General features: G+C 39.3%; 1 protein-coding gene across 4 annotated transcripts in view; it reads left to right on the top strand.

Annotated features, from left to right (window-relative positions):
• COL9A1 (collagen type IX alpha 1 chain) overlaps positions 1–13,756 on the top strand; it is a gene marked incomplete at its 5' end in the record, with an annotated part of 84,497 nt that overhangs the window by 38,332 nt on the left and 32,409 nt on the right. For 3 of the 4 annotated variants that reach the window (XM_081251222.1, XM_081251224.1, XM_081251225.1), the window contains 8 exons: positions 4,790–4,843; positions 6,170–6,223; positions 8,814–8,867; positions 10,525–10,578; positions 10,699–10,752; positions 10,879–10,932; positions 11,739–11,792; positions 12,820–12,864. In XM_081251222.1, coding sequence (XP_081107348.1) covers positions 4,790–4,843; positions 6,170–6,223; positions 8,814–8,867; positions 10,525–10,578; positions 10,699–10,752; positions 10,879–10,932; positions 11,739–11,792; positions 12,820–12,864 — 423 coding nt within the window. Of the gene's footprint in view, positions 1–4,789; positions 4,844–6,169; positions 6,224–8,813; positions 8,868–10,524; positions 10,579–10,698; positions 10,753–10,878; positions 10,941–11,716; positions 11,793–12,819; positions 12,865–13,756 lie in introns of all 4 variants that reach the window. The other variant, XM_081251223.1, reaches the window with a different exon arrangement.

Consider the following 13,756-nt stretch of genomic DNA (forward strand, 5'->3'; position numbering starts at 1 on the left):
TTTTACACTTCTTTTTCCAGTGATGATTAACAGGTTCTCAGTAGATGCATCAACATTCTGATGAAGCGTCGTATTCTAACGTTGTTCAGTTACAAAGAAAAGAACAAAGAAAGCACCATACCCTTTCACTCTTTCCTGTATTGTTACCCCTTGCTTTCCTTTTCAAATCAGTCACACTCAGCTCTTTTCCTTGATGGTTTTGATAGTCACATGTTATGCTAGCTGGTTGTTCCACTCCACTAAACAAAATTTTATGACAGGAGTAAAATTTTATGACAAGTGTTGCTGAGACTAGCAAACAGGGAGGTTGGTAATTGGCTCATAGCTTCTCATCTTAAGTTCTGAAATAATTTATCTGTTTGTTTCTGACCTAATTTCAGTGTAACTTAGATCTTGAGTAATCTGGAAGTTAGCAATTGGCACTTATATTATATTCTGGGTAGAAACTGAAATCCACAGCACAACTTGCATTGGGGCTGGCATGTCCTGCAGAAAATCCAAGGCTGAAATTTAAAGCAAGGTGACCTGCTTGCCTTTTCTTTTCATCCACTAGGATGAAATCGCTTTAGAGTAACTCAGAATTTGACTTCTTGTATGGTAGAATTTTAGTTCTGGTTAATTCCATAATATTTAACAAAGTCAAACTGTTCTTATCAATGCGGGTCTTCTAGACTTTGTTCAATATGTCCTTCTACACCTTTGTTGGGTGGCAGAAGTCTTTTTCTTTAGAAGTTAAGAGCTTGAGAGGCAATTTATTAATACCTTCAGGCAGGCATTAATATTCCTTTTTTTTTTGGCCGTGCCGCAGGGCTTGCAGTATCTTATTGCCCTGGCCAGGATCGAACCTGGGCCCTTGGCAGTGAAAGCATGGAGTCCTAACCACTGGACCGCCAGGGAGTTCCCAGGCATTAATATTCTTGAACTCCTTAGGTAAAGCTGTTGAACAATCTCAGATAATGAGGATAAATAAGCCAATTTCCTGTACCTTATTACAGTATGAACATTCATATAAAAAGTCTTTTATTACTTAGGCTCTGAATAGTTAAGGCATTTTATTTATCTGGCATATAACAGCTGGGTTCTTGATGTCAAATTGGAGAAAAAAGGAAAAAAAATCAAGTACTTTGGAAATTTCTCTGTGTGCTCATTCCTCCATTGAATTTTTCAACTTTTAATTTAAAAAAAACGAACAGATATTTATTAAGTACCCGCTATGTGCCAGGGTTTATTCTAAGTGCTAAGGGTGCAGAAATGAAAAAATGTCCAATATGGCTAAATGAAGTATGACATATCCATATAATAAAATATCATCTAACCTCAAAAACAAGTGTGTAGGAATATTAAATCACACCAAATATTCAGGAGGTAATATGTATAATAAAGCAGATTTAGTAGACTTGTGCTATTTTTGATGCCCTGCATCCCTTTCTCTTTTTTTGGGTGACCTCTTTTCTTTGGGGAACTTCCACTTCCCCATCCCATGGGATTTGGGAATGGACCTGTCAGTCAGAGTGTCTCTCCACTCTCCCACAAAACTAGCATTTTTGAGACCTATACAAGTTAGTTATCTGGACTTTCAAATTTGGTTTGGTCTTCATTGGGGAACCTGCAGATTGTTTGGTGTGTTAGGTAACTGGCCAAAATTTTCATTAAAAGTTGTTGGAGGTTCCTTAAAAAACTACAAATAGAACTACCATATGACCCAGCAATCCCACTACTGGGCATATACCCTGAGAAAACCATAATTCAAAAAGAGACATGTACCAAAATGTTCATTGCAGCTCTATTCACAATAGCCCGGAGCTGGAAACAACCTAAGTGTCCATCATCGGATGAATGGATAAAGAAGATGTGGCACATATATACAATGGAATATTACTCAGCCATAAAAAGAAACGAAACTGAGCTATTTGTAATGAGGTGGATAGACCTAGAGTCTGTCATACAGAGTGAAGTTAGTCAGAAAGAGAAAGACAAATACCGTATGCTAACACATATATACGGAATTAAAAAAAAAATGTCATGAAGAACCTAGGGGCAAAACGGGAATGAAGACGCAGACCTACTTGAGAATGGACTTGAGGATATGGGGAGGGGGAAGGGTGGGCTGTGACAAGGCGAAAGAGAGGCATGGACGTGTATACACTACCAAACGTAAGGTAGATAGATAGTGGGAAGCAGCCGCAGAGCACAGGGAGATCAGCTCGGTGCTTTGTGACCGCCTGGAGGGGTGGGATGGGGAGGGTGGGAGGGAGGGAGATGCATGAGGGAAGGGATGTGGGAACAGATGTATATGTATGACCGATTCACTTTGTTATAAAGCAGAAACTAATTAAAAAAATAAATAAATAAACTTAAAAAAAAAAAAAAAAGTTGTTGAAAACTCCTTTAATCTATTTCACATGTTTATGTTCTTAAAACTTTCAGTGGTGTCTTTGAAAGTCGACCTATGAAGATAAGATAGCTCCTTGAACAATGAAAGGGCTAATAGATGCTTTTAACTGTAAACTGAAAGCAGAAATATGAAGAATTATGAGACTAGGGGCCTGAAGTTTGCTTTCAGATTCACAGTTCTGCCTTGAGTTTACTCTACAAATTAATTAATGAAGATTTAAAAAATTGTTTATAAAGATAAGAATGAATAGTCAAAAATCTTTCAGTAAAACGGTAATAAATTGCTATTCCTAAATTTGTCATTTATCTTTGCGATTATTGATTAGTTATTGTGTGCTATTCATCTGCTGGTGAAATATTTCAATCAAATACATTACTCCAAGGTTTATCAAGAATCTATGGGAAAATACCCCAAAATCTGCTAATGAAAAATTACAATCACTGTTGTTTTTGTACTTACATGGGGAAATACAAGCAGTACACATGTGTTGATTATCCGCTCCATAAACTAGCTTATTCACCGTCTTTCCCATTAGGACCACCTCCCTCCACCGTCAATCTTATGTTCTGATGGAATGTAATCTGAATATAATTATGAGACAAAGATCCACTATGTAAGACTCTCAGAGTTCATTCAAAAATCAAGTGTAAATTATTTAGGTATAGCCTAGTTCTTTGCATTAGATGCCCAAATGTTCTATATTAACACTGCTACTAAATTTTTTGTATTTCTTTGTGTGTGTATGTGTATGTGTGTGTTTGTGTGCAAAAATCTCTATGTATAAAGTATAGCATGTGAAGTAAGAAAATAGGTGAATTGAAACATGTAATAAACAATAGAACTGGATTTTAATCTACCATTATGAACAAATATCAAAAACTAAGAATGTTTCTCTTGATGAACTTCACAATTTAAGTTATTCATTACCATAGAAAATGTAGAACAGTATATCTATTGTGAAAAGTAAAACCTTTGTCAGAGAGAAAATAACTTTTTTCCCAGAGTCCATAAAGTAATCTTTCTGTAAGAAGCAGTAGTTGGATTTCTGTTTAGAATATCCTAACATTTTAAAGTATATCAGAGCTTATAAAATTAGTATCAAAAAGTTAAACCAATAATTAGTTTAAAAACATAATGGAAGAAGATTCCATTGGCAATAGCCACCAGGTAGTCAAAATACTTTAGAACAAACTTAAGAAGTATTCAACAAAATGAAAAGAACAAAACTTTATTGGTGGAAAGAAAAAGAAAACGTTTTGACTAAATATGAAGATACACTGAGTTCCGAGATGGAAAGACAGTATTGTGAAGATTCTAACTCTCTCTATATAATCTATTAACTTAATGAAGTCCTAATACAAAACAAGCAGTTTTTTTGTGAAGACCCGCCCAACAATTCCACAGTTCATATGGAAGGGTAAACATTTAAGAAAATCTGAAAATAAGAGTAACTGTAAATGAAAAATAAAGGTAAAGGAATTCTCCCAACCTGAGATTAAAATGTATTATAGAATTTCGATAATTAAAAGGTTGTGGTATTGACACCATTATACAGCAGACCAGTATAGCTGAATAGGAAGGAAGTCCAGAAACAAGTATATTTATCAATTTAACATACATTAAAGATGAATTTTTCAGCCTGGGTGGAGAGAATCTATTATTCAATAAATGACATCGGATAGAGTGCCAGTTATCAGGAAAAAAAAAAGATTTCTACTCTATATTTACATAAAAATAAATTACTGATAATTAAACATTTCTATGTAAGAAATTAATTATAAAATTACTAGAAGAAAAATATAGATGAATATTTATATATTTTTGGGGTGTCAGAGAAGGCTTTTTGAGCAACATCAAAGGTAGAAGCCATGGAAGAAAAGACAGATTTAGATTTAAGTACAATTTAAAAAAATCTGTACATGGTACAAAAACTATAACGAAAAAGTTAAAATGAAATTCATAATTTAAAATATTATAGTTTAAGGAAAAGGTTGCATAGTGTGATCACACTTTCTTAATAATACACCCACAATACACATACTTAGAACATGAATGCATACACTCCCTCTCTCTCTCTCTCTCTCTCCCCCTCTTCCTCTTTCCCTCCCCTCCTCTCTCTCTCTTTAGAAAAGCTTTGAAAGGATAGCATCCAAAATGTTACTGGTGTTTATAGTGGAACGGTGGGATTTGGGTGACTTTATTTATATACATCTCTGTATTTTCTGAATGTTCTGCAATTAATATGGACTACTCATGCAAAATAATTTAAGAAAGTATAGTAGACTAATTCAGGAGATGCCAGAAGAACTTACCACGTGCCAAGTTAGACCGAGCCCATTTCAGTGTCCATTTGCTGGATTAACATTTGGTGCCCTTCTGTCTGTGGTTTTTCAGGGTGAAGAAGGAGAGCAGGGTGGACTAGGACAGGTTGGAGCTCAAGGACCTCCGGTGAAGTATTTTTAGAAACATATTTAACTATATTGCTGGACCCCGGTGGTCTTTGGAGGATATCATTACTGCTTGCTGAACATCTGGGGTTTGGGAGAGGATATGCCAAAATATTTCTGTAAAATTCACAGTTTTTCATTTTTTAAATATACAGCATCTGTCAAGGAATGCAAGATTTGTAAAAAGTATGATTTTTGGGACACTTATGCACGAGCTCGGGGGACAACACATGTCATTCTCATGTCTCTGCTATTGACCTAAATATTTCTGGAATTCTTTCTGAATTACCTTCAGAGTCAGAAAATAAGCCCCACAAGAATGAGCAGCTTTATTCTGATTTGGCCAGATCTCACTTTGTGTCCTGAGCTGGATCACCCTGCCCATGTGTATTTCAGGCCATTCCTAAGTGATCTACAGAGAACTGGGACTGACCTGGATGTAAAACAAACAGTTGGCCATTGGAGATGCCCCCTTTTCTCCAGTGAGAGCACAGGGAAATGACTGGCCTAGAGCTACTTTATCCTAAGCCATTGTGGACAGTTAGCAAGTTGCCCGGAAGTGGCTACCCCGCTTTCCTGATGGGGCGTCTGCCCGCTGCTGCTCCCCAGGGAGCATGTCTCCAGCATCTGTTTCTGGAGCCCTGCTGCTGTGGGTCCAGACAGTCAAGAATGACAACATTCCGTGTTGAAGGGGATCCTAGGATTGACACCCTGCACCCTCATTTTGAGGATTACCCACTCCTGTGCCCGAGAAGGGAGGAGATGGGTTCCTCCTGCCCCCAATTGGAATTCAGAACACCTTTTATCGTAGAAACGGTGTAACGTAGAGTGATGTTAAGTGAATGATAGAGACCCAGCTACACCTATAGGAAGAAGCTTCTGTGGGCTGCCTGGGGACCCGTTGCCTTGGACGGCACACGCTGGTGGGGAAAAATTAGTCCAAGGTTTAAAATCACGATCATGTGACCCGTAATCAAGTTACAAACCATGAAGGAGGCAAAAGTGGCCGTGTATTCTGTGTGAGCTAAAAGGCAAATGCTTTGTCATGATTCTTTGATGCTAATGATACTTACTTTTTGCCACCAGTCATTGTTTCGATTCCAGATTTGTGTAAGTCTTCAGAATTTTTAAAAAGGGTTTTACCATCAGAAGAATTCCTTTTGGATTTTTCTTCTAAACCAGGAAAGTTTGTCTGCAATATAATGTCACTTTTTCTCAGTGTTACCTTTGGTTATGATAACATCCTTCTCTGGATCAGCTTTTGTGATGACCTCAAAGAATGTGTGCTTCAGCTCAAAGAATTTCCTTCTCTTTTTTACATTTCCAGGGAGCTCAAGGTTTGAGAGGCATCACTGGCATAACTGGGGCCAAAGGAGAAAAAGTAAGATGATGACGGTGATGATACACTACCAAAATGCATAAATGCTTAAGTTTGGGGCCATTTCAAATATCTTCTTATCTTTAACGACATCAATTTTTATTTCTTATTTGGTGCTTTGTAGCTGTTTGGTTGGGTTCTTACTTTCTGTTATCAACGTAGATGATAGAAATGAGTCATACACAGGCTACTTGTTATTATTATATATTTTAAATTATTTTGGGTAAATAGGAGTAAGCAGGGCTGTTATGTTTAATCTCTTTTCTTTATCAGTAGTTGACACTGATAACACTGACACAGTACCTGGAGTGCCTGGCAAAAGCAGAGGAGGATGGAGAGGTGGAGCAGGAGGATGAGGCGTTGCCCTTGGTGGGGAGGGCAGGGCAGGGATCGCTTGTCTGAGTGAATAGAAGAAGCAATAACAACGCAAGCTTGAATGTTCATGATGAGCTCAGAAATATTTTTCTTGCTGTGTGCGTGCATGTGTGTGTGTGTGTATGTGTATGTATGAGTGGAGGGGGCGTGTCTAGCTTCTCTCAGATGTTAAGGAAATGGTCAGCACATTGTAGAAAGTTTGTTAGGAAAGCCCATTTGTAGGGTCCAGAAAATTAAAAGCGGGGCTCTTTACCCACTAGCCCTCCTGACCCTCACCTCACCCTCTGCAGAACCTCTGAGGCTAATTCATGTTGTTCTGCACAGAAGCACAGAGTAGTTCATTAGCAACCAGACAGGGATAACGGGCACATTGTAGGTGCTCAGTAAATGAGATTCAACCTTTTTAAAAAAGAGGTGCACATTTTTGTGGATCGAAGGAATCGCTTCATGAATAATTCCATCAATTTCATTTTTTCAGCCGCTCTCTCTGTCTCTCTCGGTTTTCTCATTGTGCCTGTCTCCCTCTTCTGTTTCCTATAGAATGCTGTTTCTTTTCTAAAAACAGTATATTTTTAAAGACATATTTTGCATTTCTGTATTCATGTTTCCTTAAGTAACATTCTGTGTGTACTCTTCTGTTATTAAAAAATAAATCCCATTTATTTTGAAGTTGCTGATACCCAGGCCTTTGCTTTTTCTGGGTTTAAATCACTTCCTAAAATATGTGACCCTCACTTTGAAACCAATTACTGTTCTTGATATGCTCTTTATTTGAGGTATTTTGCTACTTGGTAGTTTTCAAAATTTCTCATTTCCTCTGATTTTTGTCAAATTGCTTTCAATAAAAAGAAAAAAGCTCTTCTGGTGAATTCAGACCTGCGGAGTGGTTATCTAGTAACAGCAGTTTGGGTCTGAGCTGGTGCTAAACAGCAATGAGAGAGAGAGAGAGAGAGGGAGAGAGAGAGGGAGAGAGACGGGCAGCATCCAAGCCATTTCTGTAACTCGAAGCCTGGCTCTGCTTCCACCAGGCAACGTGAGTGAGGAATTCAGGGGCTTTTTCAGGTCTCCCAAACCTCTTCCTCACTGGTGGTGGATGGAGAATGCCTTCTGCTGTATTCTAGTTTTAGGGATCAGAGACTTTCAAGGCTCTGTGGTGCCTCTGCTTCTTTCTTTGATTCTACCCACGTCTGAACCTTCTAGCAAAGGTTTTCTAATTTTTAATTCTTACTGCAGACACCGTCCACCTGGTTTTCTTGGCCTGACATCTACCCAATACCCTTTTGGCTGTTTTCCATTTCTTGTATCATCTCCTCCTCTCAAGCCTGTTCATTAGGAGACGGCTTGTTCACTTCAGGTGCCCATCTGCCTTCTCGTTCCCCCGGTAGATGAGAAAAAGTTTTAAACAGGGGGGTGTGTCTTGTTATGCAGCATATGTAGAGAGCACTAAAAACCCCATATTTTTGTTTTCAAATCACATTTTGATTCTTATAATGAAAATAGGGAGGCGATATGTACAACAGATAACAAAGACAGAGATAGTTTCATGATGATTCGATTTATAAAGCTCTGTAGTTCTTAGCCATCATCACTCAGCAGGGTAAATCTGTTGTGGAGAAAATAGATCAATTACTTTACACATACTGAACCTACTATCTATCCAGGATGGAAGAGGGGATGCTTAAATCCTTATTACAATTCGTTCCTCTGAATCACATAGCTGGACTCCTGATTCTAGGTCTGGGTGGGAATCTCGAGTCCCAGAAATCCCTTCCACTGGTGTGGTGGCTGCAGAGTCCACAGCAGCTACTATTTGGGTGGCCCCTTTGTCTTCACCGTCAATGCATTCCTGTAGGGATCCTGAGAACCCCGGACTGTGATGACCAAACCTTTTCCAATAGGCTTGCCAAGTTCTCTAAACAGGTAGCTCATATCAGCAATCAGGAATGGACACAGTGTTTGTTAACTTAAAATATTCAGGGTGGTATCAAAGATTGGGTGTAGGTACTTCTGGTGGGATGAGAGAATGTAAACCAGTGTTTTATTTAGCATCTGAGGTTTCTGATTAAATACTCTTCGGGGTCACTGATGAATAGAATATATATTACAAAACACAAAACCTCCTTTTTATCTGGCTATTGAAGTTCTTTAGCAAGACTGGTGTACCCTTTAGCATACATGGCTGATCTCAAGTTCATTTCTTTGTCTCGTTTATTTCCAGGGCGCTCGGGGCTTAGATGGAGAACCGGGACCACAAGGTCTCCCTGGTGCACCTGTGAGTAGTTTTCCTTTCATGGGATCCACTGATAGATTTTTTAGCAATGATCAATGATAGATTTTTTGGCTATATGTATGTGTGTGCGTGCAAGTGTCTTTACATGTGAGTAAGGAGGAAAAATGGGCAATTGTTTCTATATTTATTTAAAAATTTAAAATTAGGACAAGCATCTCTTTTTTGTACAGAGAAATGTTCTTCTGACTTGATATGGGTTTTGTTTTTCTCATAAGTACAGTCATATTGTTAAGTTTTTATGCTTGCTGTGTTTTCCTATTGCTTCGGTTGCTAGGATGCTTGAGTCACAGAGACTCTCTCACTTTAAGTTCTTGGGTAGTTCTGTCCTTTTTCTCCCCTGTGATTTCTGATCTCATTATTTGATGTTCTGATGGCCGTGTGCTCACGTGTCCTTATTGTGGACTGCCTCACACCTGTCTTGGAAGTAAATAAACCAAAAAGCTGTTCATTAATATCTCTCATACCACATTGAAAAGAAGAAAAGGTATAAGTAAAGTAGAATTTCCAACTATCAAGGTTCTGTGGGAAGCATAAGATTTTAAGATCAAGCTCCAGAACATGTGGTGGAGGTAAAGCACCAAGCGGGCCTGAGAGGAAGGAGGGCCTGCAAAGCCGTGCTGGGAAGGAAGGGGAGGGAGCACAGGCGGGGAAGGCAGCGAGTACATGGGGGGAGGGCAGGGAGCACAGGACGGGGGGGGCAATGAGCACAGGACGGGAGGGCAGGGAGCACAGGGGGGAGTGCAGGGAGCACAGGCGGGGAGGGCAGTGAACACAGGCGGGGAGGGCAGGGAACACAGCGCGGGAGTGCAGGGGGCACAGGCGGGAGGGCAGGGAGCACGGTGCGGGGAGGGCAGCGAGCATGGGTGGGGAGGGCAGGGAGCACAGTGGGGGAGGGCCGGGAGCACAGGAGGGGAGGGCAGCGAACACAGGCGGGGAGAAGCCCTGTTGGGGTGATGGGGGTGTGTACTGCCTTAGGGCTGGCACAGGCTGGGTGGAGAGCTCCTTTTGAGAAGATGAACTTGAATAGATAAGGTAGAAGCACATGATGGAGAGTGTTTAATGCCAATCCGGGCAATCTGAAGTGATCCAGTAGCAACAGGAAGCCATTTGAGGTTCCAGAGCAGTTAAGCAATTCAACAAAAGCTATATTTTAGGAAGACACCTCTTCTCATCTATCACTGCCTGTACCATATACCAACCTTAGCTGGGTAATTGTGACAGAAATCATTATTACTGACTGGGGGAGTAAGTAATATGGGGAAAAGGTTGGCAACTCGTCCAAACCTCAACCCACCACGATAGTCAATGAGGTTAGAGGATGTGTACATATAGTTACTGATGTCAAGGTTACCTGCAGTGTGGACCTTAATTTTATTATACTTATTCATCCAAAGAGCACAGAAGCATTATGCCTTTACAATGAAATCAATAGACATGGAAGTCTCAATTATCTTTATGGTAATATCAATTTTTAGGACAATATAATTTTTATAAAAATATTTCTTGAGGCATCCACGATAGAGCAAAGCCGTTGGGATGAAAGAGCAATAGTAAGGTAACGTAGATGGTGTTTTATAATTTCAAAAGTCTATCAAAAAGTTACTTTTGCTTACTTAAACGCAATTTTATTTTCATACAGGGTGATCAAGGACGGCGAGGACCTCTAGGAGAAACAGGTCCCAAGGGAGACAGAGTGAGTTCGAATTCACGTTCATCGCTGCGCGCATGGAGGTTGTTCTGATCTCTTTGATGTGACCTAAGTACACGTGGTAATTGATTGTGTCTTGTCTGTCTTCTCCCTTCTACCCTGCAGGGGGCTCAAGGTTCTCGAGGAATTCCTGGTCTCCCTGGGCCCAAGGGCGACACGGTAAGTCCTGAGCTGTAGTCATCAAGCCCATTTTTCAAAGTGATTATTTTAATAAAACTTTGGAAAGTGATGAAGGGAAGAAGAATGTGTTTCTAAGAGACAGTGTGTTTCTTTGTGCGTCTTTAGGGCTTGCCAGGTGTGGATGGCCGGGACGGGATACCTGGAATGCCGGGAGCAAAGGTAGCTGTGTGATTTAGTCTACAGGTGGTGGAGTCGTCCCTGCCAGGGGCCCGCCAGGCACAGGGTTTCCATTACTACGTCACTGGGACTTTTATTGAGCTGGTTTTGGCTTTTATCCTCCTTCTAATTTTTTAATCAAGTGTCAGTTCAAGATACTTATTAGAAGTCAGAAAGAGAAAGACAAATACCATATGATATCAATTACAAGTGGAGTCCAAAACATGGCACAAATGAAACTATCTGCAAAACACAAAACAGACTCACAGACATAGAGAACAGACTTGTGGTTGCCAAGGGGAAGGAGTTTGGGGAGGGACGGACTGGGAGGTTGGGATTAGCAAATGCAAACTAGTATATATAGGATGGATAAACAACAAGGTCCTACTGTATAGCACAGGGAACTATATCCAGTGTCCTGGGATAAACCATAATGGAAAAGAATAATGAAAAGAATGTATCTATGTGTATAACTGAGTCAATTTGCTGTACAGCAGAAATTAACTCAACATTCTAAATCAACCACACTTCAATAAAAAAAAATTATTAGAATAGAATGTTTGTTTGCTTGGTTTCAGAAAGTCAGTAAAATTGCCCCATTGATGAAAGAAGGCAGAAGGAAATTACGTATTTTGATTGCATTTCTGTCCTAAGTCCTATCCCATCTCCCCGCCCTGAACTGGGTCATGCTATAAAAGTGCACGTAAGGTCAGCTGTGTGGATAGTCCTTTTACTTAGAAGGTCTTGGTCTTTCCTTTTCTTAAAAGAAGGACAGCAGTTCATACAGATTCAACAAAAATGTTTTTCAGGGTGAACTAGGGAAACCTGGACCTCCTGGTGAAGCAGGGTTGCAGGGGTTACCTGTAAGTATTTGAGTATTTAAATGTTGATTGGTTTATATACATATTTTGAAGATATGCACTTGGGGGAGAAACATGTTACGTATGTAATTTGATAAGTTCTGGAGAAGAAATGATGCTTTAATTTTATATTTTTACAGTTTTACATTTACATTTTTGTACTTTTTCTCTGAATAACTAGTTATTTCTCTGGTAACCACACTAAGCTTTAACTTTATATTTTGCATCCCTCCTCTCTCTTTATTTCAGGAAACCTTCCTTATATCGTTTCACTAACCCTGAGCTGTGGTCCAGGCTTTATACTTCCTCCTACTTTCAACCAGTTCTGAAGCTCTTGTACCAGGGTTGAGCCATAAGAGGTTGAGAGTATGTTCAGGGAACAATGTGAGATAATAAGATTTCATTTTTTGATCGTGTGCTATTTTGAATTATTCAAATTGGTGTTTTCCTGCATTAATGTGGCTGGGAGTTCATGTGGGTTATACCACTTGTATTCTTGGCTCTTTGGAGGCAATTATTTCAAGTTAAAAGGGACACTTGGTAATGATGAGGACTGCCCTCGGTTTATTATGATATCTGACACTTTAAAATAATCAGAGAAATCAGGCCTCCCAGGAGCACCAAATCTTAGACCCAGCATTCTTCTGCCATTCTCTTTTTCTATTTAAGGCTTAGAGTTTTTGATAGGTCCTTGCTTTGTATTCCACACATGAAATCATGCCAGGAAGAGCTCCTGTTGATCTGAAAATAGGATTCTAATCTGGAAGTTCATTCTTGAAAAGTAACTTTAGTTTAGAGCTAGAATTTGCTGTAAGGGTATTCAGACATAACAAGCCAGTTACAGTAAAGTTGCCTTTTACACTGTGGGTAGGTCTATAACTGTTCAAACTGGGGAACTAGGAAGAATCTCCCTCTAAAGCTTTGAGGTTGTCACGATGCCCCCAGCCCCTCGGCAGTATGCAGTGGGCTTGGCATCTCACAGACTCTCAGAGGAGGTGATTAAACCTAAGTTCTGTGTGCACTCTTTCAGGGTATACCTGGAATTCCTGGTGCAAAGGGTGTTGCCGGTGAAAAGGTAAAAGATGAAAACTTTGTAATTAATATTTTCTCTATTTCTTTATTCTTTTACTAATATTTTTTATTTATCATTTTATATATTTCCAACCTGCCTTTTATTTTATGTTTGACCTTAAGGAGAAATCAAAAAGGCCTTAACGCTTCAGAAGCTAATCTCTTTCCCAGCTGCAGAAATAGTACTTTGACAAAGAGTTGCTGATCAGAGTACCTTCTTGAAAGAGTTATCCTTTGCCAGTGTAAAACAGAGAAAGTTTTATTGCTCTTTATGATTTACCATGAGGATGATATTAAGCCATAGAAATTGTCAGTGCATATTATTAAGATGATTTATCTTAAACTAAAAGATATTAAGCATTTTGTTCACATAATGATCAGTTTTACGTGCTTATATTCTAGCACTTAACAACAACAGTTGAAAGAAAAAGTTAAAGGGATAAAATATAGCTTTACTTTAAATAAAATAGTTAAACTGTGAATAATGTAGAAATTGATTACTATTCGATTCCATGGCTCCAGCCCTCCGATCTTAGTGGCTCATGGAGTCTTGAGCAGAGATGTGCCCTAGTAAGTGGACCATGAGCAACTGATGGTGGGGTGGGATCCCAGACACCTACTTTCCCTGGAGCTTGCTGCCACATCCCTTATTTCCTCACGTTGGCATGATCTTTTACAATTTTAATGGTGTCAATGTCAGGTATGAAGAAAAAGGCTCCAAGAACTGTATTAGAGGTGGAAATGATGAAGAAAGACATATATAATTAATATTGTAAAGAAAGAAAAATCCTCTCTTATTCTTGTCTGTCTAAAGACCTTCATTTTTTGACATCTGACCTTTGCTTTTAAACATTTTTGACATCTTTATTATGCCTTTGGAAGTGACAAAACAGTAT

This window comes from Mesoplodon bidens, assembly GCF_964165515.1.
Source record: "Mesoplodon bidens genome assembly, chromosome: 12".
Classification (NCBI taxonomy): Eukaryota; Metazoa; Chordata; class Mammalia; order Artiodactyla; family Ziphiidae; genus Mesoplodon; species Mesoplodon bidens.